This window comes from Girardinichthys multiradiatus, chromosome 7, assembly GCF_021462225.1.
Source record: "Girardinichthys multiradiatus isolate DD_20200921_A chromosome 7, DD_fGirMul_XY1, whole genome shotgun sequence".
NCBI lineage: Eukaryota > Metazoa > Chordata > Actinopteri > Cyprinodontiformes > Goodeidae > Girardinichthys > Girardinichthys multiradiatus.
The window spans coordinates 35,768,842-35,790,252 of NC_061800.1; the positions used below are offsets into that span (position 1 = coordinate 35,768,842).

A 21,411-nucleotide genomic window follows, 5' to 3' on the forward strand; every position below is an offset into this window, starting at 1 on the left:
TCTATATTGTTTAACATAAAGAAACATAATACAGGAAAATGTGATTATTGTGGAGAAGAGGAAACAATAGAACATGTAATACTGAAGTGTCAGAAATATGAACAAGAAAGAACAATTTTAAGGAAAGAATTTGTAGGTATTAAAGAATTTTTTATTTTGAGAGATACTTTGCAAAGAAGTTTAGGTAGCAAACATATTCAAATTATAATTAGATTTTTCAAGAAAACTAAATTAATAAATAGAATTTGACTGTTGTAATACTAAATAAGAATTAAAACCATGAAGAACCACACTCCATACCAGTCGGTGGCGGTAATGCACACCTCAAAGTTATTTGCCAACCGCCAAAAATAATACAAGAAGAAGAAGAAGAAGAAGAAGAACACGGCGCTGTGTTTCCTGAAGACCCAACGATGGCGGATGTTTCTATTGACAGTTTAATTCTGAAGCTCCACGATGTGAACGCGGTGAAGTTCGGGGAGTACACGCTGAAGAGCGGCTTGTTGACACCGATTTATATCGACCTGAGGGTTCTGGTTTCCCATCCTGCTCTGATGAACCAGGTAAACCACGTGCAGCCTTCTTCACGGCGCATGCTTGATTTGAAACTACCGAAAATATGACGTAAACTGCTGAAAGTTCCCCCAGCTTGGGTTACCAAGAGTAAAAGCGTAAAATGTTGTAATGATTCTTTCTTGGTAATGGTTTGCGTACACTTCGGCCCCAAAGTTCACTAAATAGATTGATTTCCAATAAATCACCGGCTTTCCCGACGTTTTAAATCATTTCCAGACTTTAAGGGCTTGTTAAGGAGCTTATTAGTGGTAAATCGGCCCTTATGGATTTATCTGGAATAAAAAGAGAGACAACTGTTATCTATGCATGAAATAATCTGCTGTTCTGCTCATAAGGTCAACATTACTTAGGTTCGTTTTAATCAAGAATCCAGTTGAAACAGATGCTGGATTTATTGATATAAAAATGCAATAATTTTGGAAAGTTGTATTCTTTTGGAAACTATATGGCAGCAACTATTTGTATAACAGTGCAGAAATTGATCTCTTAGGCTAGGTCAACATGAGCCCAGCCTCAAAGTCTATGACTGATACTATTTAGTCCCCAAAAAGAGAGCAACTCCAAGACTAAAACTTTAGTTTTTCTGTAATTTAAATGTTCCAGTTTGTCCAGATTATGCAGTGTCTTGTGTAAATGTCCTGATGAGGTTTGGTTGCACCTACTTAGAGTGTGAAGGGATTCTATTCCTCAGAGCTATATTTAAATCTGTCACTGTAGTATTGTAGGAAACGTAGATCTTGGTTCCAATGAGATACCAGCCCTCAGCTTTAGTGACAGCCACTTAAACCTTTATCTGTTTTTATGCACAGGTTTCGAGTCTCCTCTACCAGCGAGTGAAAGAAGAGAAACTTCAGTTTGACTCGGTGTGTGGTGTGCCGTACACAGCCCTCCCTTTGGCCACAATTATCTGCTCTACGCATGAACTGCCCATGCTCATCAGGAGAAAGGAGGCCAAGGACTATGGTGAGCCAATCTGAATTTATTTAGCTCTTAAAAAAAAAACACAGTGAGTCAGGATTGTTTCGAATAAACACCCTATTTTGATTTGTTTTCCTAGATAACGAAGCAGTTTGTCAGTTTGTCCCATGCAGCTTCTAATGACCTTTCTTGTGTAATTTTTCTGTAGGAACTAGGAAGCTGGTGGAGGGGTCATTTCATGAGGGCGATACGTGTTTGATCATCGAGGACACGGTGACCAGTGGCAGCAGCATCCTGGAGACAGCAGAAGTGCTCCACAAGGAAGGGCTGAAGGTGCTCAATCACTGATGTTTAGAGTAATTAAGATGAGACACTACAACAAAAATGAAGAGCTTTTTCAAAGGAATTCTCCCACATGGAGTGATATTTATGGACTATTTTCTATTCTACATGTTCAAGGTGACGGATGCCATTGTGCTGATGGATAGAAAGCAAGGTGGGGCGGAGATGTTGGCGTCTCGGGGAATTCGGCTCCTGCCAATCATCTCCATGTTTAAGCTGCTTGATGTGCTGCGTGCAGCGGGACGCATCGATGACCAAACAGCCCAGAGTGTGCGCAAGTTCATCCAGGAAAATAACACTTTCGGGTACTTATAATGCTGTATTAAGTCATGTTGGTCTAAAAGTCCAAAATGTAACTTGCAGAACATCAGTCAGATTAGCTGGAGAGAATCGATGAAAGGTAATTTTTCAAGTTTTGCATTAGATTCTCAGTTGGATGCAATTGGATTGACTGTTCCAATCGAAGACATGAATACATTTTGCTCCATCATCATTGTAGCTCTGGCTGTGTGTTTAGTCCTTGTCTAGAAGGTGAAACTCTGCCAGTGTCTCTGGTCTTTTGCAGCCTCTGAAGTACAGTATTAGTTTTCTGTCATAAGTGCAGGCAACTGGTTTCACTGTGTTTTTATGTTGAAATATTGGAATGGAGTAAAGGAAGTTGCACACCCCTAATTTTTTACTTTTGGGGGGAAATTGTTTTGAAAACATTATATCCTTTTTCTTCCATCTTACAGTTATAGACTATTTGTGTTGGTCTATGACATAAAATCTCAATAAAGTACATTGAAGCTTGTGGGTGGCATAGAACATATGAAACTCTGAATACCTGTGGACTGTTAGCTTCATCTTTGTGTCTCTTTCAGGCCTAAGAAGATGAATGGCACTGGTGTTTCAACTCCCAAGATTCCTTGTATGGAACAGAAGCGAGTTCTGAGCTACGCAGATAGAGCTGAGCTGCCAAGTATGTGATATTTATCCATTAAATCGCCTTGGTCATTTGGTACGCTAAAATCATTTTGTCTGTAGAAATCCACCCTCTGGCATCTAAGCTGCTCAAGATCATGGAGGAGAAGCAGTCCAACCTTTGCGTCTCCGCCGACGTGACAAGCGGCAAGGCGCTGCTCCAGCTGGCTGAGTCTCTTGGTCCAAAGATCTGCATGTTGAAGACTCACTGTGACATCCTGAAGGTAGAAGAGAACCACATTGTTATTTGGAGAGCTTTGTTGAAACTCATGTTGGTTTTTTTTGTGTTCTATCAGGATTTCACACCAGAGTTCATCCAGAAACTTCAAGCTGTGGCTGACGAACACAACTTTCTCATATTTGAAGATCGCAAGTTTGCTGATATTGGAAATGCAGTCAAGCAACAGTATGAGGGTAATGTAGTTTTAAACAATTCTTTTGATCACTAAAAAAGTTCCCCATTGTATAAGATATATTCATGGTTAAGCTGAATTTGTGTTTGTGCTCTCCAGGCGGTGTGTTCCAGATCGCGTCTTGGTCTCACATTGTCAACGCCCACGCTGTGCCGGGGCCCGGGATCGTGAAGGGCCTGGGTGCTGTGGGGAAGCCTTTGGGGCGAGGCTGTTTGCTCATTGCACAGATGAGCTCCCAGGGGTCTCTGGCCACTGGTGAATACACAAAAGCTGTGGTAAGCACATTTCTGCTGAGGTCTTCTCGTGATGCATGTCTGAGGGTTTACTGTAGCTGTGTGTTTTTCCTCTCTCCAGGTGAAGATGGCAGAGGAGCACTCAGACTTTGTGATTGGATTCATCTGTAACTCTAAGACAATTGAAAAACCAGAATTTATCCACATGACCCCTGGTGTGCAGATACAGGCTGGAGGTAAGGTTCATGTTGATCTGTTACTGGTTCGGTGGGGTCGACCTGCCAGAATCTATTGTTTTTTTTTGTTCATCAGGTATCATGCTATATGTATGCTGGTATGTAGTTATGCATTATGCGAAAACAAAAGTCACTTTCCGGCATTCTGCTCCCTGGTACACCGCCGAACTCCACCAAATAAAATCCCGAAAGTGACAGCTGGAAAGACTGCAAGAAAACTGGTTTAACTGTCCATCACCAAGCCTACACTGACTACCTTCTCCAATACAAAGATGCTCTTAACTCAGCTCGGTCCAACTGGTCCACCTGCTACTCAAACCTCATTGACTCTGGCTCGTCTTACCCCAAGGTTCTTTTTTTTACAGTAAATAAACTCCTTAAACCCAGTGATAACATCTTCAACTCCTTCACAGTAAATTAGTGCAATTCCTTTCTGTCATTTTTCCAAAACAAAATAGACACCATTTACAGTAATCTGACAGCTACCACCGTCGTCTCAACCTCCCGATGTGATTACCCACTTTCCAGCACTCGGCCTTTATCTCAGTTCTCTGCTTGTGCTCTGGACCCCATCCCATCCAAGTTTGTAAAAGACTGTCTCACTATCATTTCCCCCTCTTGTCAGTGACATCCTCAACTCCTCCCTTAGCTCTGGTTCAGTCCCCCAACCTCTCAAACTGGCTGCCGTGACCCCCATCCTAAAACAGCCTGGACGACACTCTGACACTATGAGCAACGGCTGCCCCATTTCCAACCTCCCCTTTCTGTCTAAAATACTTGAACGTGCTGCTGCCAATCAACTCAAAACCCACCTTACTTCCAATGACTTGTATGAACCATTTTAGTTTGGCTTCCATTCAGGTCAGAGCACAGAAACTGCTCTCCTCAAAGTCACCAATGGTCTTTTCTTTTCCTCAGATTCTGGTCATCTCAGCATTCTTGTCTTCTTAGACCTCACCGCAGCCCTCGACACCATAAATCATTCCATTCTTCTCTCTTGCCTGGAATCCTCCCTCAACATCACTGGTACCGCCCTCTCCTGGCTACAGTCATATAGGCAACAATTCATCAGCATCAATAACTGCACCTCCTCCACTGCTCCTCTATCACAAGGCGTCCCCCAGGGTTCGGTGCTTGGAAGTCTTTAAATTGTGAGGGTACTTCAACATTAAGCATAAGACCAAAAAAGATCTCTTACTCTTATCTTTGGTTTCTTTTGTTGCCAGATGTTTGTCATTTCAAAGGAATCAATGACAAAGGCCCTTTCCGTGTTTTTATCATTGAATTTCTTTACAAGCAAGGTCAGGTATGCATTGATAACCTAGCGTACAAAAAAAAAAACCTTCAAGTTTCATTTACAAGATGTTGAAGTCAGTAGTTCTGAATATATTGACATCGTACCTCACTTTCAACTTCTTTTTGAGGGGCAGTGTTGGAAATGTCACAGAAGAATAATTTGTAGGGTCCAATTTTGGAGACTAGAAGATAGATTTTTTTACCCTCCCATGCATCTTTCACATCTGTCATGAAACATCAATATGTGATATTTTTTTCCGTTAATGTTCAGCTTTAAATCCAAATCAATTTGAAAGGATTCCACAATATCTCAATACTATTGTTCCTTTAAATCTTGTTTAATCTGATTTGGTCTTCTCAATGTTTGTGTTTAACTCTGTGTTGAAAATTCAATAGAAGAAAATCCTCATCATGATTATTCTCTAAATAAAAACTGTTTATATGTTAGGTCAGTATGTTGCTCTACCATGCTCTACTCATGCAGACTTTGACTTGCTTTCAAATAGAACACTCCATATAGCTTATCATGTTTCCAAGATGGCGCCGCAGATGGTCGCCTCGGCGTGTTGGTGCGCATTGTTTTGTTTTGTTTTTTTGCTTTAAAACGGTCTTCTGTGATGGTACCCGGAGCTCTCTCACCAGAGAAGAACTCATGAACATCAGGGCTACTACACCAGAGGAGTTATTTCCCACTTTTCTACCTACTGCTCTGGAATATTTGGACATTCTGGTCAAAGGTGCGCTCACCTTTGCTCATGCGGTGAAACGCCGGAAGAGAGGGAAACGGGCTGGGGTGCTGGTACGTCTTCGCCAGCGTGGACTACGAACCCCGTTACCTGGAATATTTCTCTCTAACGTGCGCTCACTTCCCAACAAAATTGAGGAACTACATTCAAACATTCCTATAACATGAAAACCTTTAACTGGCTACGCAGTGTTTTTTCTTAATGCACAAATTAAAACCCGGCCATGTTGCTGGCTGCAGATGACCAGATGTCAAAAAACCGAATGCGGGACAACAAGGATCCGAGGGACATTGCGGGACACATTACCAGTACTATGATTACATCATAAATTTTAATTGAACAAAGAGCTTACATCACATTCATCAATCTCTGCTTTGCCTGTTAGTGCACAACAATGAATTATTAGCACAAGTTTTTACAAGCTTTTAAAGTTTAATACTGGTAATCTGGGCTGTCTGGCAGTCTTCTCTGGGTTTGACTAAAAATGAGTCTATTGACCAGCAAGTGGCTTTTTCAGCTGAGCATTTCTCGTGCAACTCACTTTAACATTGCCGCTTCACATCGTGCTCCCCTCAGTTCACCCAGTTATAAACGGTTTCCAAGTCTTTGTTGTAGCTGCATTTTCTTTTCTGTGACACACTTTCCATTATATTCTGCATAACCTACTGAACTATACCAACCATCATAATTAAAAGAAATGCAGGCTTGAAAACATCAGTCATTGTGTAATTAATCTACATAACATTTTTCATTTAGTGAATTAAGTTGCTTAAATGAACTTTTCAATATTCTAATTTATTGAAATGGTTTGTATATATTAAATCAACAGCAAAAAACTGTAAACTACTATTATAATTATTATTTGTATTAATATTAGTACCAGTAATATTATTATTGGTAGTAGCAACATTTTATAGCACTAAATTGCCTCATTCTACTTGTTTGAAGACAGTCTTATAATAGAAAAGGTACATACTTTTAGCTACTCATACTTTAAAAGCAAACAGCTTTTCGGTGGCACAATTTATTTCTGCTGCACCCTTCATAACAATGTTCATAACTAACTTTGGAGTAGATTTGGTTACTAAGCTGTAACTAATGAGGTTTAACGGTCCTGTGTTTCTACAAGTTCTTGCAACCATAAAATTATATCTGTAATGACACTTGTCCCACACAAGGTGGTGCTGTTGTTCTAGAAATTGTTGATCCTTTAATTCATCTCCTTTGCTCATTCACAACTTTCCAGATCTCCCATGTGTTTTTTTTTGTGTGTTTTTTTACTTCCTCCCAGGCGATTTGTTGGGCCAACAGTACACAACCCCAGAGGAGGTCATCTACAACAAAGGTTCAGACGTCATCATCGTGGGACGAGGCATTTTGGAGGCACCCAATAGCCTCGAAGCTGCGGAGTCGTACAGAAAGTCAGGCTGGGATGCTTACATTAGGAAAGTGGGTCAGAGTCACCAGTAAGATCTCAAGAGTGGAATTTGCATCATTGTGCTGAAGTACGACAGCTGAGGGCCTCTATAGGAGGGGAGCAAACATTCAGGGACACTCTGGCCACCACATACTGTCTTAGTAACTATAGATGTGTTACTGTTTAGATTTCTGTTCAGCTCAGCTCAGTTTGCTGTTTGCATCAAAGCAAACATTCCTCAAAAAAGTGCATTACCTTACATTATGCTGGTTGATGCGTTTACAGGCTAAAATTGGTGGGTGTTTTTAGTTTTGATGCATTCAATTACTAGGAAAACTTTATTTCAGTATTCAGTCTGAGGAATAGTTGCATCAAGTGTAATTTGTTTAGTAAAGACCTCTTCTTTCACCATTCTATGACATGATTTCCCATAGTTTCTACAAGATTTAACCTGAATCCCTGCAAATTGACACCAACAATTACGATGGTATAAGTATGTTTGATTGAAACTCACAGTAAATTTCAATACTTTAAAGAAAACAGATTTAGGAAATAAAGATATAAAAATAAACAATCCTTGTCACCTTTCACTTTCATTATATATTAAAACCGAGTCTGAAAACCAGTTGTGGGATGGTACTGTGCTTGTCACCAGTTTTTCTTTTTCTAAATTACACCTGGTTTTTGCTCCACCTGTGCTGAAGACATCTTTTAGGAGGCGGTTGCATGATTAAGAGAAACCAACTAGTTTTGAACGGCATGTGTGAAACAAGAGTATCTCTTTTTTCTACTGTAAAACTACTGTGTTTACAACAAATAATTTTATGTTTTAATGTAATCTATAAAATATCTACTTTATTTCTGGGAAGCTTTAGTTTGCATATATTAGATGGGGGGGCAAATAAATCTAGAAGAAATAGTTTGGAAAAATATGAAGCTTTGATATTACAGGTTTGAAAGAACGTATATTTCTAACCAGGAGGATTCCTTTTTAATGAAATTTCCAGCTCAATGCTTCGATGAGTTGGTATGAGGTTCTTTTTCTTAATTGCCGTATTTGGTTTATTCTAAACATGCCCTCTGTTCTGTGTGTGCATATAATTCAATTTTAAACTCTATTTATCCACACAATGTTATTCCAGAAGTTCTGGTCTTTTTTAGGACACCTCAGCCTAGCTGCCATGTTGGTCTTGGAGAGCAAAGATTTCCTCTTTGCACATCTTTGAAAGCCAAATTTGTGCAGTCTTTTAAAGCACAGGCATACACTTTCATATGAACAGTAGCAAGTTGGTCCAGTGATAAATTTTTATGGTTTTTCAAGACATCTTTAGTATCTTGCGATCTGCTCTCAGGGTGAACTTGCTTGGTTGCCTGACCTTTGTCTGACAGTGTTCAGACCCATGTTAACAGTCAGATGCACACCAAACTACATGTATGAGGTTTAAACAGGACGATACGTGCTCACAAACCGGAGTAATGATGTAATTATGTGGGAAAATACGATTGCAGCATCATGAAATTACTTGCTGAAAGAAAACCTGTATGAGGCTTGAACTGGGTTACTGGGGTTAATGTTCTAGGAAGACAACCCCGCTGTTCAGATAAACGCTATTCATCGAATCCGGCCGAGATTGATGTATTTTTCAAGAAACATGGGCAGAAATGTGAGGCTCTATCTAAACATGTTAAGCTGCGAGAAATGTATCACAGAAGACCTGCAGCTATAATTGCAGAGAAAAATTGTTTTACAAAATTTGGGTTGTGTTTGGGGGGGATATAGGGAGGTAAATACATACACACACCACAGGTTTAAAATTCTTAGTAAAAATAAACAAACCTGAAAACCAGTAAGTAAAACCAATCAGTTTATTCAGGTTCTTAGACATAACGTGACAAATGTGAAAAGGTTCAAAGGCTACGAACACTTTTGCAAGGAACTTTATAGAAAATTGATGGTTGGATGGTTTGCGTGCGCTGGGTCTATATATATATATATATATATATATATATATATATATATATATATATCTAGTTGTGTAGTTGTATTTTTATTTCATATTTGGTAAAGTTTAACTTGCATAAAAAGTGTTTTTCAGTATCTGTTCCTATAAAAAGAAATGCAAACTACCCATTAGTAGGGGATCTATTTGTAGAGAATCTAATTAAAAACAAGAAAACACCTGAGGGCATGTTTGCTGAATGCATTTCTCATATTGACTAAAAACCAGTTAAGCCATAAGCTAAAGGAGTGACCTGCCAATTTGCAGCAGACATGCAGATTATTGACTAGCTGTCTTGAGTGTCCTGTTCATCGTCTTCTCTCAGCTCACAAATTCAAACACATTTTACAAACATTTTAGAACGGCATAGGCATTTTTTTTTTTGCATCAATGCACAACATATTAAAATGCATTAAAATTCCCCCATAAGTCCAACTACGTTATTATCTAAATAAAAATCCAAGTTGTCTTATGTCATTAATTCAAGTTTTAAACATCTGATTTGCTTTTTCAACCTTTTTGACTGCCCTGACTGAGTTTTCTATTGCTTATCTGCATATTTAGTCATTGGGGACTGATCTTCACCCTACCACAGCCCCCATGTTCTGGCTAGTTTGGCCAGGGAAGAATGAAGAAGTTCATAAGCAGAATTCATGGTTCTATCAACTACAGCAAGTTGTGCAGGTCCCGAAGCAGCAATGTGACGCTACCATCACAATGTTTTACTGCACGTTTGATGTTATTCTTCTTAAATGCTCTATTAGTTTTACATCAGACGTAGCAGGATGTGCAACTTTCGAAAGGTTGCCCTTTTGTCTTATCGGTCCACGGACCAGTTATCCTAAAGTCTTTTGTGGATCATCAATATATTTTCTTTTGACAAATTTAAAACAGGCCTTTGTGTTCCTTTTGGTCAGCAGTGGTTTAGGCCTTGAAACTCCCAGTCTCTTATTGCCAAAAGAGTGAAGTGAGGCCTGCAGTGGTTTCAATGTTCTGGGTTTATTTATAATCTCCTGGATGAATCGTTAATGGACTCCTGGATTAAATCGCACAGGACAGTGACTTCGGTGAAGGTTCACTAATGTTTCGTGTATTCTGTATTTGTAGAAAATGGCTCTCACTGTGGTTCACAAGGAGTCTTAAAGACTTAGAAATGTGTTTATAACCATTTCCAGTCTGATAGTGAATGACCTACTAAAGTTTAGCTTGAAATCAGGGTATGTGTCAGCTATTGAGAACATTTAGACTTCTTCATGTCAGACAGGTTATGTTTAATTAATTTCTTTATTCTACAGGTATGGCTGTAATGGGGTCTGGATAATTTTTTGGATTCCCTTAATAAATGAAAGCATTTCAAAACAGGCATTTATAAATTATTGTGTGGATTTCCCCATTTATGACGCGTGTGAACTAAATCCATCACTGTACAGAGCCGTAAGTCAACCTTATTTCCAAAAGTTGTAGAACAAAGTGAGCCATTCGGCTCCACGCTGGTATTTGCAATTCAAAGTGTATGAAAATAATTCCCAACAGGCGCTTTGTAGCACAGGTGGAGCTTGTCGCCAGGTAGCTACGTTACAATGAGGCTTTTTACAGTTCAGTGCAGGCGCAGAGGTCACACATGTCGTTGCCTGGCACACTGGAGGAGGAAGTGGAGGAGCAGGGCGAACGCTTTGGAATAATTCATTTTGGACACGCGTGCGTGACAGTAACACGCACGCAGGCACACACACGCGTGCCCCTCCCTCTTTATGTCAATATTGGATCAGAGCAACGCACCGTACGACAGGTGCCTGCGTGCGCCCCGAGGATCCACTTCCCAGGGGAGGAGAAAGGAGGACGGAGAGGAGAGGAGAGGGGGAGCGTGGGGAGGTATAAAAGGTGTATACCTGTCACGAACCGCACACATTCAGTGCGTGGGAAAGGTGCGGAGCAAGCTTGCGCATTTCCTTTCCTTTGTTGCTTTACTTCTTCTAAAGGTAGGCCGTAAATTCACGCACAGCATCAATTCTTTCACGAGCTTTTAGTTTTTCTAACTTTTTCAAGTGTATTTATTTTTCTTTAAAAATCTTTTCCCCTTCAGAAAGTTGAGAAGAGAGAAGCCAGCTGCTACATGTTCCAGAGCGGCATCACGCCGCATCGTTTGTGACTTTCCCCCAGTTTTGTCCGTATTTGCTTCACGTTGAGCCTCACGTACAATACCTGAAGATGAAGTTTTGTTCGTTCGGCTCGCGTTACGCAGGTACGGGTTGGCATCTGGAAAAGGCACGAAGTTTGATCTTTGGAGCTCGACTGCACAAAGAGATGCTTGCTACTTTTTACAATTAGTTCAGTTATTGTCGTTGCACCAAATAGCTGAAAGCACCAATATGAGTCTTAAGGGTATATTAACACTGCAGAGAACATACATGAAGAGCAATTAAGGGCCAGTATTTTATCAAGATGCCCATGATGATAATGACTTTAGTAACTGTGTGTTGCAGCCGATATTTCACGTACATTGTCTTATTTGCACACAGCTGGCAGCTGTTAATGTTCCTAAGAAAGCAGCAAAGACTAACTTCTTGTTTCCAAAGTTTGAAGAATATTGACTTTTTTTCTGTAAAGTTGGTATATAAATCAATTTGAGCAACTTTTTCCCAACATTTTCTGTGTAGCCTCATATTTTCAAAACAAGTAAAAGAATCCTTGTCTCGTACATGTTTATTCCAATCTATTTGGACCAAAAAGTCCAGTGATCAGTGACACCTGTGCTGAAGAGGTTGACATTTACCAGGACCTGGGGGCGATAATCTCTTGATCTCCCCCTTTAGTGTGCTTTTGATAATCATTTTCCCATTGGCAAATTCATGGTGAGCAAGTCCTTTTTTCCACTGTGGGGGTCTGCTCATCACTAACCATCTCCTGCGTCACAAAGCGAGACCTCAGGCGAGCCAGAGAGATGGCCTTAATGGGAGGTTACGGTAATCATTAACGAAACATTAACCACACACACACAAACGCACACAGATCTGATACAAGCCATCTGTCATCTGAATGCCACGAGGAAGTTTTCAACCATTACAGCTCCTATGCCATTTATTAATTATTGTGTTATATACTGAACATAATGCAAACTGTCTTAGTGGTTTGCCAATAAATTGCTACAAAATAAATAATAAATGCCTTTCTTATTTGTTAACAACATATTTTGTACATGATGACTACCTATAACTGGAGATGATGCTACAACTCTCAACACCTATAGGAGAGATTTGACTTTGCCAAACTGCTGAATTACCAAAACACACTTACTGTATATATATTTAAATACATTTCAATTGAGAAAAAGAGGCAACTACCGTTAGATGCCAATGCTTAAAAATGATCTGAGGCCAAATATTTTTCTAAAAATGATTATTTGACTTCATCAAGTTTCTTCTTATTGTCTTTTATGCATATTATCACCGTCACATTGTCTTTATGACTCCTTTAAAACCCCATCACCCATCATTGCGACAAAAAACACCTGAATCTGCAACTTACTCCTGTCATCACCTATGTTAGGCTTTACTTGAGAGCCTGTTTGCTTCTGCTTGATTCTCCAGTCAATATTTGTTTAATGGTGGATGGCTCACACTCCTCAGTATCCTGGTTACTTTATTTCAGTTTTAAAATGACTTTCCCAAATGGACACCCGTGCTTCCAGCTCCAGTTGCTGTTGAGCCGGCAGAGATAATTTGTTTAAGACTCAAAGACTGAGCCACTGAAAATCCTCCTGCTATGCAAAGAGACTTTTTTTTTCTCTCTATGAGGTGTATGAAGTATATTTAGCACTTACAAAAGTCTTAGACCCTTTAACTGTTTTCGCATTGTATTTTATTCGGATTTATGTGATAGGACAACACCAAATAGAGCGTAATTGTGACATACAAAGAAAACAACACACAGGTTTCAAAATTCTTTACAAATACAAATTTTAAAAGTGTGGCATGCATTTGTTTTCAGCCACTGTAAGTGAATACTGTATGGAAGCACCTTTTACTGTAATTACAGGTGCAGGTCATCCAGCTTTACAAACCTAGTGATTGATATTTTGTCCAGTTTATGTCAAGCTCCATCAGATTGGATGGAGAACATCTCTAAAAGTCAATTTTCAGGTCACTGATTCTCAATCGGATTTAAGGCTAGACTTTGACTGTCCTGTCCTGCCCATGAATATTCTTTGTTTTATATCATTCCATTGTAGGCCTGTCTTTATGTTCACGTCAGTGTCAGGCTTCTAGTCTTAAGTCTTTTTCAGCCTCCAACAGGTCTTCTTCCAACATTTCCCTGTATTTACTGCTGAATATCTTCCCATCAACTCTGAGCAACATTCCTTTTCTACTGACACCAGCACTTCAATAGCATGGTGCTGCCACCATGTTCCATGTTGGGGTTGGTGTATTTTGGGTGATGTTTAGGGTTCATTTACTGCCTCGCATAGTATCTTGAATGTGGGCCAAAAAGTCACATTATGCATCTCGAATGACCAAACTACCTTCTTCCACATATTTGCTGTGTCCTTACATGGCCTGTGGCAAACTGCAAACAAAACGTCTTATAACTAACTTTCAACATTGTCCCTTTTGTTGCCACTATTCCGAAAACGTCACATTTGTAGATTACATGAAGAATAGTTGTACTATTGACCGATCCCAGCTGAACCATGGATCTCTGCAGCTCCTCCAGAGGCCTCTTGGCTGCTTCTCTAATTAATGTTCTTCTTGTGCGGTCTGTCAGTTTAGGTGGACGGCCACGTTTTGGTAGGTTTTTAGTTCTGCTGTGCACTTTTCATTTTCAGATGATAGATGAAACGATGCTCAGTGAATCTTTCTAATCTTTGAATATTGTTTTATAAGCCCCACTTTAAACCTTTATACAGCTTTATTCCTGACCTGTCTGATGTGTTCCTCGGTCTTTATGATGCTGTTTCATAACTAATATTTTCTAACAAATGTCTGATGCCTTCAGATAAAGCAGTAATTAAGATAAATGACACAAAGTTGGACTCTATTTGCTAAATATGCGACTTCTGAATTTAATTCAATAAGCAGTTTTATTTAGGGCCAACAGAGTAAAGAATGTAGCAGCCAAACATTGCAGATATTTATTTGTATAGCATTTTAGAAACTTTTTGTCATTTTCAACACTGCTTTGTGTTGGTCTATCACATAAAATCACAATAAAATACATTAAAATGTGTAGCTTTAAGTGTAACATGTTTGAACATCTTTATCATGCACACAGCCCCTTCACCCATTTTATGTTGTTGGTCATTCTGTTTGATGTTGGTATATCTTTTCCAAAACCATTATTGTACATTTTGCATTTATTACTCTTCCTAAGGTGTCTTTTTTTTTTTTTTTTTTTTACACTGGAGTTTCCTATTAAACTGACATGTACAAAATCTGGCTAACACACGTTTTATGTCGTTCAGTGATAAACTGTCCCTGACAGTTGTATCGTCTCATTTTATTATGTCTACTGACTGCAGTGACCCTTTAAACTCTGATCTGCTGGGCCATACTCGGTCATTAGTAGCACTGTTTGTATCTGTAGCATCAACATGATTGCATTTGTTGTGCCTGTCCAACTCTTTGGTAATATCTGTTTATGGTGGAGTGGAGTGAGTGCTACCCAGAGGCTGTGTCAGTTCATTCGTGTGTGTGTGTGTGTTGCCTGTAGGCTGTGCACTGTTTCCTCTGACAGTACTGATAATGAAGAGTCATGCAAATGCCCAAGGCCTGTTCCCTCTCCCAGGAGACTCCACTTTTGCTCCCTGACTCTGATACTGAATGAGCAAAACCGGACCAAAGAGAAAATTCTACATTTATCGGGTCTTGGAAAAGTTATCTAAATTGTCTTTTGTTTTACACCTTATCTTAGCACGGACTTCTGGTCTAACACCACCAGGCTAAAATGTTCTCTGTTGAAATGAAACTAAGAGTGCAGACAGCCTTGTATGGGTGCCTGTCGTCACCCTTTAATAGCGACAATGTTTCTGTGTTTCCATTTCCAACAATAATGATGTCTCACAAAGGCTACAATTGGAAACGTTCAAATCTCTGGAATATTTTCTCAGTAATTTTCTGTCCAGCTGCTTGGGTGTCCTGCAAGTGGAGGTGGCATGAGCAGATGTCCTGCTCACATCATCCTTACCTGGATTAGTTCCCATGGTAACATTCCAGCTGGAGGAGGGCATTTGTTCAGGGCAATCTACATGTCAGCGTGCTTGTGTGTGTGTGTGTGTGTGTTTGTATGTGTGTGTGTGTGGGTGGGGGGGTGACACAAAGGTGCAAATGGGAACAGTTCAGATCCCAAAATGATGAGTGAATATATTTAAACCTTTGAATTACTATTTAAATAATCAGGAATATTTTGTCATCTGTGTGTAAAATTTGCACAGAACCTTCCGAGGAAACAATAAGCAGAGAATAAAAGCCTTTCATGCAGAAAACCTGAGAAAGGAGACTGCTGTTGGCAACTGTAGGTCATGTACAATAAGGTGAAGGTAAAAAATATTAACTCACAAATTAAAAGGCCCATGATGCCAGGGAATCTCTTTTTACTTTAGGTAATTACACAACTAAAAAATAATGTTAAATTCATTTTTTCCATAAAATTTGTGTTTTTGTTCATTTACATCTAACGTTTAGGTCCCCAACAGACAGCAGTGGTGTGTTGTTAATTCTTCCTTTTAAAATCTTTTTTGTCTTCTTTATGTTTTCCTCCAATTTACTTTTAAACCATAATGCTCTATTTAACTCATTGGTGCCTAACCCTTCCTCTGGCAAAAAGTATTAACTGCATATTTCTGAAGAAAACTACTTTGTTTCAATTAAAGGGTTTGAATTTCACACCAGTGCACTGATGTACAAAACCTGTCACTCCAGAGTTTTTCTAAGGATGATTACAAGATTTTCCCAGTATGTTGCATTGACCACAAGCAGAACAGGCCCAAGCTTTCAACCTGCACAAAACCTATTCATGTGAGGCTCTAAATGAGACAATTGTCATCAACCAGAAAAAGCTCTGGACTGCTCCCTCAAGGTTGGAGGTCAGTCTCAATCAGAGGAGATCAAGTAGCCTGATGTTGTGTTTACGAGGGATGGTAGGATGGAGCAGGAGATGAATAGATGGATTGGAGTCTCATTTTCAGTAATGCAAGTCATGCTCTTCTCTATCATGGTGAATAAAGAACTGAGCCCAAGTTGATGCTCCTAATTAACCAGTCCATCTATGTTTTGACCTCCAGCTATGCTCATTGAATATGAATCGTGACGGAAAGACTAAGATCCTGGATGTGGCTAAAATAAGCTTCATCCGTGGCTTGATTCAGATTTACAGATCATTTGGAAATAAAATTGTATATTTTCCATCTGGAGGAGACCCCACAGCTGACCCAGAATTTGCCAAAGCCACTATCCATCCCTTCTGACTTGTAAACTTGTTGGGATCCCCTAGAAGGATCTAGAGAGTGTCACTCGGGGGTGGGATTTCTAGATCTGTTACCTCTGCAACCGGACCCTGCTGAGCAGAAGATAATGGATGGCTGGGATGGCTATAAAGGTTTGCCCTCAATGTATATAGATGTATAAAGGATAGCCTAAGTAGGCTGTTTTTGGTATTAAAATAAAGATACATATTCGTTAATGATCTAATGATACGCAGCTGTTCATTTCAACCTTTGAAGGATGATAATGGACTAAAAATGTTCCTTTTGCCAGTGAAACTGAATTAAAGGGATGAGCGTACTGGATATTCTGCATGTCTGATATAACTGGTAGATGAGATGAGTCATTTGACCAGTTTAAATACATGAATGGACGTGTTATGCAGCCAGATAAGGATTCAAAGTAAAAGCACACAGTGCTAGCTCTGTACTGAACTCCACTGACCCCCGCCCCCACACACATTCAAATCTCTCCCCTCCCAGCTGTATTTCTCAGGGAAATTAGTTGTAGATGTCTATGTAGGGGAAGTAGGTGGATGTATGCTACTTTTGTGTTACATTTTTTCAGCGTAGACAACAAGTTTTAACAAGGCAATCAAAGGTTTAGACAAAATGTCATTTATGAGACCTTGGCTAGGGTAAGAGGTACAGATTGAGGTCAGAATTAGTACTTTAATTGTTCTGTCATGGGTATTTCTTGCATTGTGTGAGAAGAGGAAAAAGGAAAGTATACTTCCTGTACAAGCCCCAAGATAAACACATGCAAAGTCCCGATTGTTCAGGTGGTATACATATTCACACATTCTGTTCTAATTATTTTCAGAGGATGTTACAATAAAATGTAATAACTTATTCAACAGCAACTTGCCATCATGTTCACTTGGTTTTTGTCTGTAAAAGAACGGCAGGTTGAGGCGACCTGAAAAGGTAACAGAGTTGTACTTAACACCACGAGTAATGCAGGCACGCACACTCACAAACACACACACACACAACATCTGTCTATACAAGCCTTTCACCTGCTCATCACCTGCTCTGGGTGCAAGCAGGCTGACACACACTAATGGACACACATGTAGAGAGAAGGACAATGAATGGGCCCACAGTGGACAAAGAGAAAGCTGTTCATACAAGTAAACAGCACACATAGCCTGCAGGTGAAAACCCTTGCTCCACATTTGACTAAAATTACTAGGAACTCCATCATATACACTATTAAGTGAGAAAAAAACAATTTTTAAAACTGAATTTATGATTGCAGGAAGTCCAGGAAACCAGCAGATGTCTTAGGGTTTTATCAGCAACAAATTAGCATTTTAATTCTGGAAAGTGGGAGCATCAATTTAAAAGAACAGGTAGTTCTTTTGATGGCCTGATTTCAGTTTAAAGAGATTTATTCACATGAAGATAAACAGACAACAAAAGCAAAAGCAAGGTGAATCTTAAAATTATTTGCAATATGAAAATGTTTGTTCTCGTTACTCACCAAAATGTAATAACTGTAGGTGCCACTAGATGTCCCTAATGCTAAAGAAAACACATGACCAGACTCAAAAATACATCTCCACACTGTGGATTTATTATTCATTATGTTCATAGTTTAACAGCCATAAAAGCAGAATTAAACATAAGCTGTTAAGTCTAGTTATTTACAGATAATTTTCCTCCCACTATAAAAACAGAAAGAAACAGTAACAGAAAAGAAAGGTAATAATAATAATAATAAGCAAAATTTATTCTTGTGTTACTTTTCACTTAACTATCTAATTAATTTTTTCAAATGTTGCCATTAGTAAGGCAACACATTTAACAACATTGAAGAAATGAAACTATGATTAAAAAAAAAAAAAAAAAAAACTTGGACTGGTTCTTCTTATTAGTATAAAGCACAGGTGTCAAACTTCGGTCCTCAAGGGACATTGCCTTGTAACTTTTAAATGGGTCTCTGCTTCAACGCACCTTAATCAAATAATTAGGTCCATAGCTGGACTCTGGAGAACCTGACTGCATAATTATTAAGTAATTCAGCCATTTGATTCAGGTATGGTGGACCAAGGACACATCTAAACGTTGCAGCATGCTGGCCCTTGAGGACTAGGGTTTAGCACCCATGTTTATGTTTATGTTTGTGATGGTGGAACAAAAATGCCTTTTTTTCTAGCAACACTTTCAAACAACCAGTTAGCATCTACTGGTTGTTATGGAGCCAAGATGGTTAAATAAAAATACCTAAATATAAGGTTGGATCTTTCTAAAATGTTCAGTGTGAGACTGCAGCTATGCTACATTAAAAGATGTGTTATGTTTTGTTGTTGGATTGGACCAAAATGCAGACAGGAGGCAGGCAAAACCAGGATTAAAGTGATTTAATAAGAAAACCAGAGGAACAAACTTACAAACAGCTGGGAACACAAAGAGGGAACAATGAAGGAAAAAGTCAGTGATACATTAAGGATACAACAGGGGGAAAACATGCGCCATGATGGGGAACAACAGGAGAATCCAGTGAGGAGTGGTTGAAAACAGGTAGTGTAATGGGATAATGATGACTGGAGCAGGGAATACAGGTCCTTCTCAAAATATTAGCATATTGTGATAAAGTTCATTATTTTCCATAATGTCATGATGAAAATTTAACATTCATATATTTTAGATTCATTGCACACTAACTGAAATATTTCAGGTCTTTTATTGTCTTAATACGGATGATTTTGGCATACAGTTCATGAAAACCCAAAATTCCTATCTCACAAAATTAGTATATTTCATCCAACCAATAAAAGAAAAGTGTTTTTAATACAAAAAACGTCAACCTTCAAATAATCATGTACAGTTATGCACTCAATACTTGGTCGGGAATCCTTTTTCAGAAATGACTGCTTCAATGCGGCGTGGCATGGAGGCAATCAGCCTGTGGCACTGCTGAGGTCTTATGGAGGCCCAGGATGCTTCGATAGCGGCCTTTAGCTCATCCAGAGTGTTGGGTCTTGAGTCTCTCAACGTTCTCTTCACAATATCCCACAGATTCTCTATGGGGTTCAAGTCAGGAGAGTTGGCAGGCCAATTGAGCACAGTGATACCATGGTCAGTAAACCATTTACCAGTGGTTTTGGCACTGTGAGCAGGTGCCAGGTCGTGCTGAAAAACGAAATCTTCATCTCCATAAAGCTTTTCAGCAGATGGAAGCATGAAGTGCTCCAAAATCTCCTGATAGCTAGCTGCATTGACCCTGCCCTTGATAAAACACAGTGGACCAACACCAGCAGCTGACATGGCACCCCAGACCATCACTGACTGTGGGTACTTGACACTGGACTTCTGGCATTTTGGCATTTCCTTCTCCCCAGTCTTCCTCCAGACTCTGGCACCTTGATTTCCGAATGACATGCAGAATTTGCTTTCATCCGAAAAAAGTACTTTGGACCACTGAGCAACAGTCCAGTGCTGCTTCTCTGTAGCCCAGGTCAGGCGCTTCTGCTGTTGTTTCTGGTTCAAAAGTGGCTTGACCTGGGGAATGTAGAACCTGTAGCCCATTTCCTGCACACGCCTGTGCACGGTGGCTCTGGATGTTTCTACTCCAGACTCAGTCCACTGCTTCCGCAGGTCCCCCAAGGTCTGGAATCGGCCCTTCTCCACAATCTTCCTCAGGGTCCGGTCACCTCTTCTCGTTGTGCAGCGTTTTCTGCCACACTTTTTCCTTCCCACAGACTTCCCACTGAGGTATCTTGATACAGCACTCTGGGAACAGCCTATTCGTTCAGAAATTTCTTTCTGTGTCTTACCCTCTTGCTTGAGGGTGTCAATAGTGGCCTTCTGGACAGCAGTCAGGTCGGCAGTCTTACCCATGATAGGGGTTTTGAGTGATGAACCAGGCTGGGAGTTTTAAAGGCCTCAGGAATCTTTTGCAGGTGTTTAGAGTTAACTCGTTGATTCAGATGATTAGGTTCATAGCTCGTTTAGAGACCCTTTTAATGATATGCTAATTTTGTGAGATAGGAATTTTGGGTTTTCATGAACTGTATGCCAAAATCATCCGTATTAAGACAATAAAAGACCTGAAATATTTCAGTTAGTGTGCAATGAATCTAAAATATATGAATGTTAAATTTTCATCGTTACATTATGGAAAATAATGAACTTTATCACAATATGCTAATATTTTGAGAAGGACCTGTAGGTGAATGTGATTAACCGAATGGATTGCAGTTGCGGGTAAATGTGAACTGAGGCAATGAGGAAAATAAATTACAAAATAAACACCAGGGCTGCACAGTGGCGCAGTTGGTAGCACTGTTGCTTTGTAGCAAGAAGGTCCTGGGTTCAATTCCCAGCCGGGAGTCTTTCTGCATGCGTGGGTTCTCACCGGGTACTCCGGCTTCCTCCCACAGTCCAAAGACATGCCTGTTAGGTTAATTGGTCTCTCTAAATTGCCCTTAGGTGTATGAATGAGTGTGTGCATGGTTGTTTGTGTGTTGCCCTGCGATGGACTGGCTACCTGTCCAGGGTGTACCCCGCCTCTCGCCCATAGACTGCTGGAGATAGGCACCAGCTCCCCCGCGACCCATTATGGAATAAGCGGTAGAAAATGACTGACTGACTGACAAAATAAACACCAAGGGGAAATGCTGGGAAACCATAATAAAAGAATACTAAATGTAATACTCAACACAAAGACTATAAACCTAGAACATAGGAAAAACTGGGAGATCATTGACAGAACACTACAAGAAAAAGATAACATAATAATACAACTAAATACTAAAACTGAACACAGAAAACAAAACTCAAAGTCCTAAG

At 39.7% G+C, this 21,411-nt stretch overlaps 1 protein-coding gene across 1 annotated transcript; it reads left to right on the top strand.

The window, feature by feature from the left end:
- The first annotated feature begins 350 nt into the window (after positions 1–350).
- Positions 351–7,765, top strand: umps (uridine monophosphate synthetase). The gene is made up of 10 exons (XM_047369761.1): positions 351–563; positions 1,386–1,539; positions 1,703–1,827; positions 1,954–2,141; positions 2,700–2,797; positions 2,863–3,023; positions 3,096–3,213; positions 3,312–3,487; positions 3,567–3,681; positions 7,015–7,765. The coding sequence occupies exons 1-10, from the start codon at positions 414–416 to the stop codon at positions 7,191–7,193; spliced, it is 1,464 nt and encodes a 487-aa protein (XP_047225717.1). The 5' UTR covers positions 351–413; the 3' UTR covers positions 7,194–7,765.
- Positions 7,766–21,411: the final 13,646 nt, after the last annotated feature.

What these genes read in the sequence shown, in the direction of transcription:
- umps (XM_047369761.1), top strand. Translation starts at nt 414, where the DNA reads ATGGCGGATGTTTCTATTGACAGTTTAATTCTGAAGCTCCACGATGTG. An exon ending in TCCACAAGGAAGGGCTGAAG is followed by an intron (nt 1,828 to 1,953) that starts GTGCTCAATCAC and finishes TACATGTTCAAG; the next exon opens with GTGACGGATGCCATTGTGCT. An exon ending in AGATAGAGCTGAGCTGCCAA is followed by an intron (nt 2,798 to 2,862) that starts GTATGTGATATT and finishes TTTTGTCTGTAG; the next exon opens with AAATCCACCCTCTGGCATCT.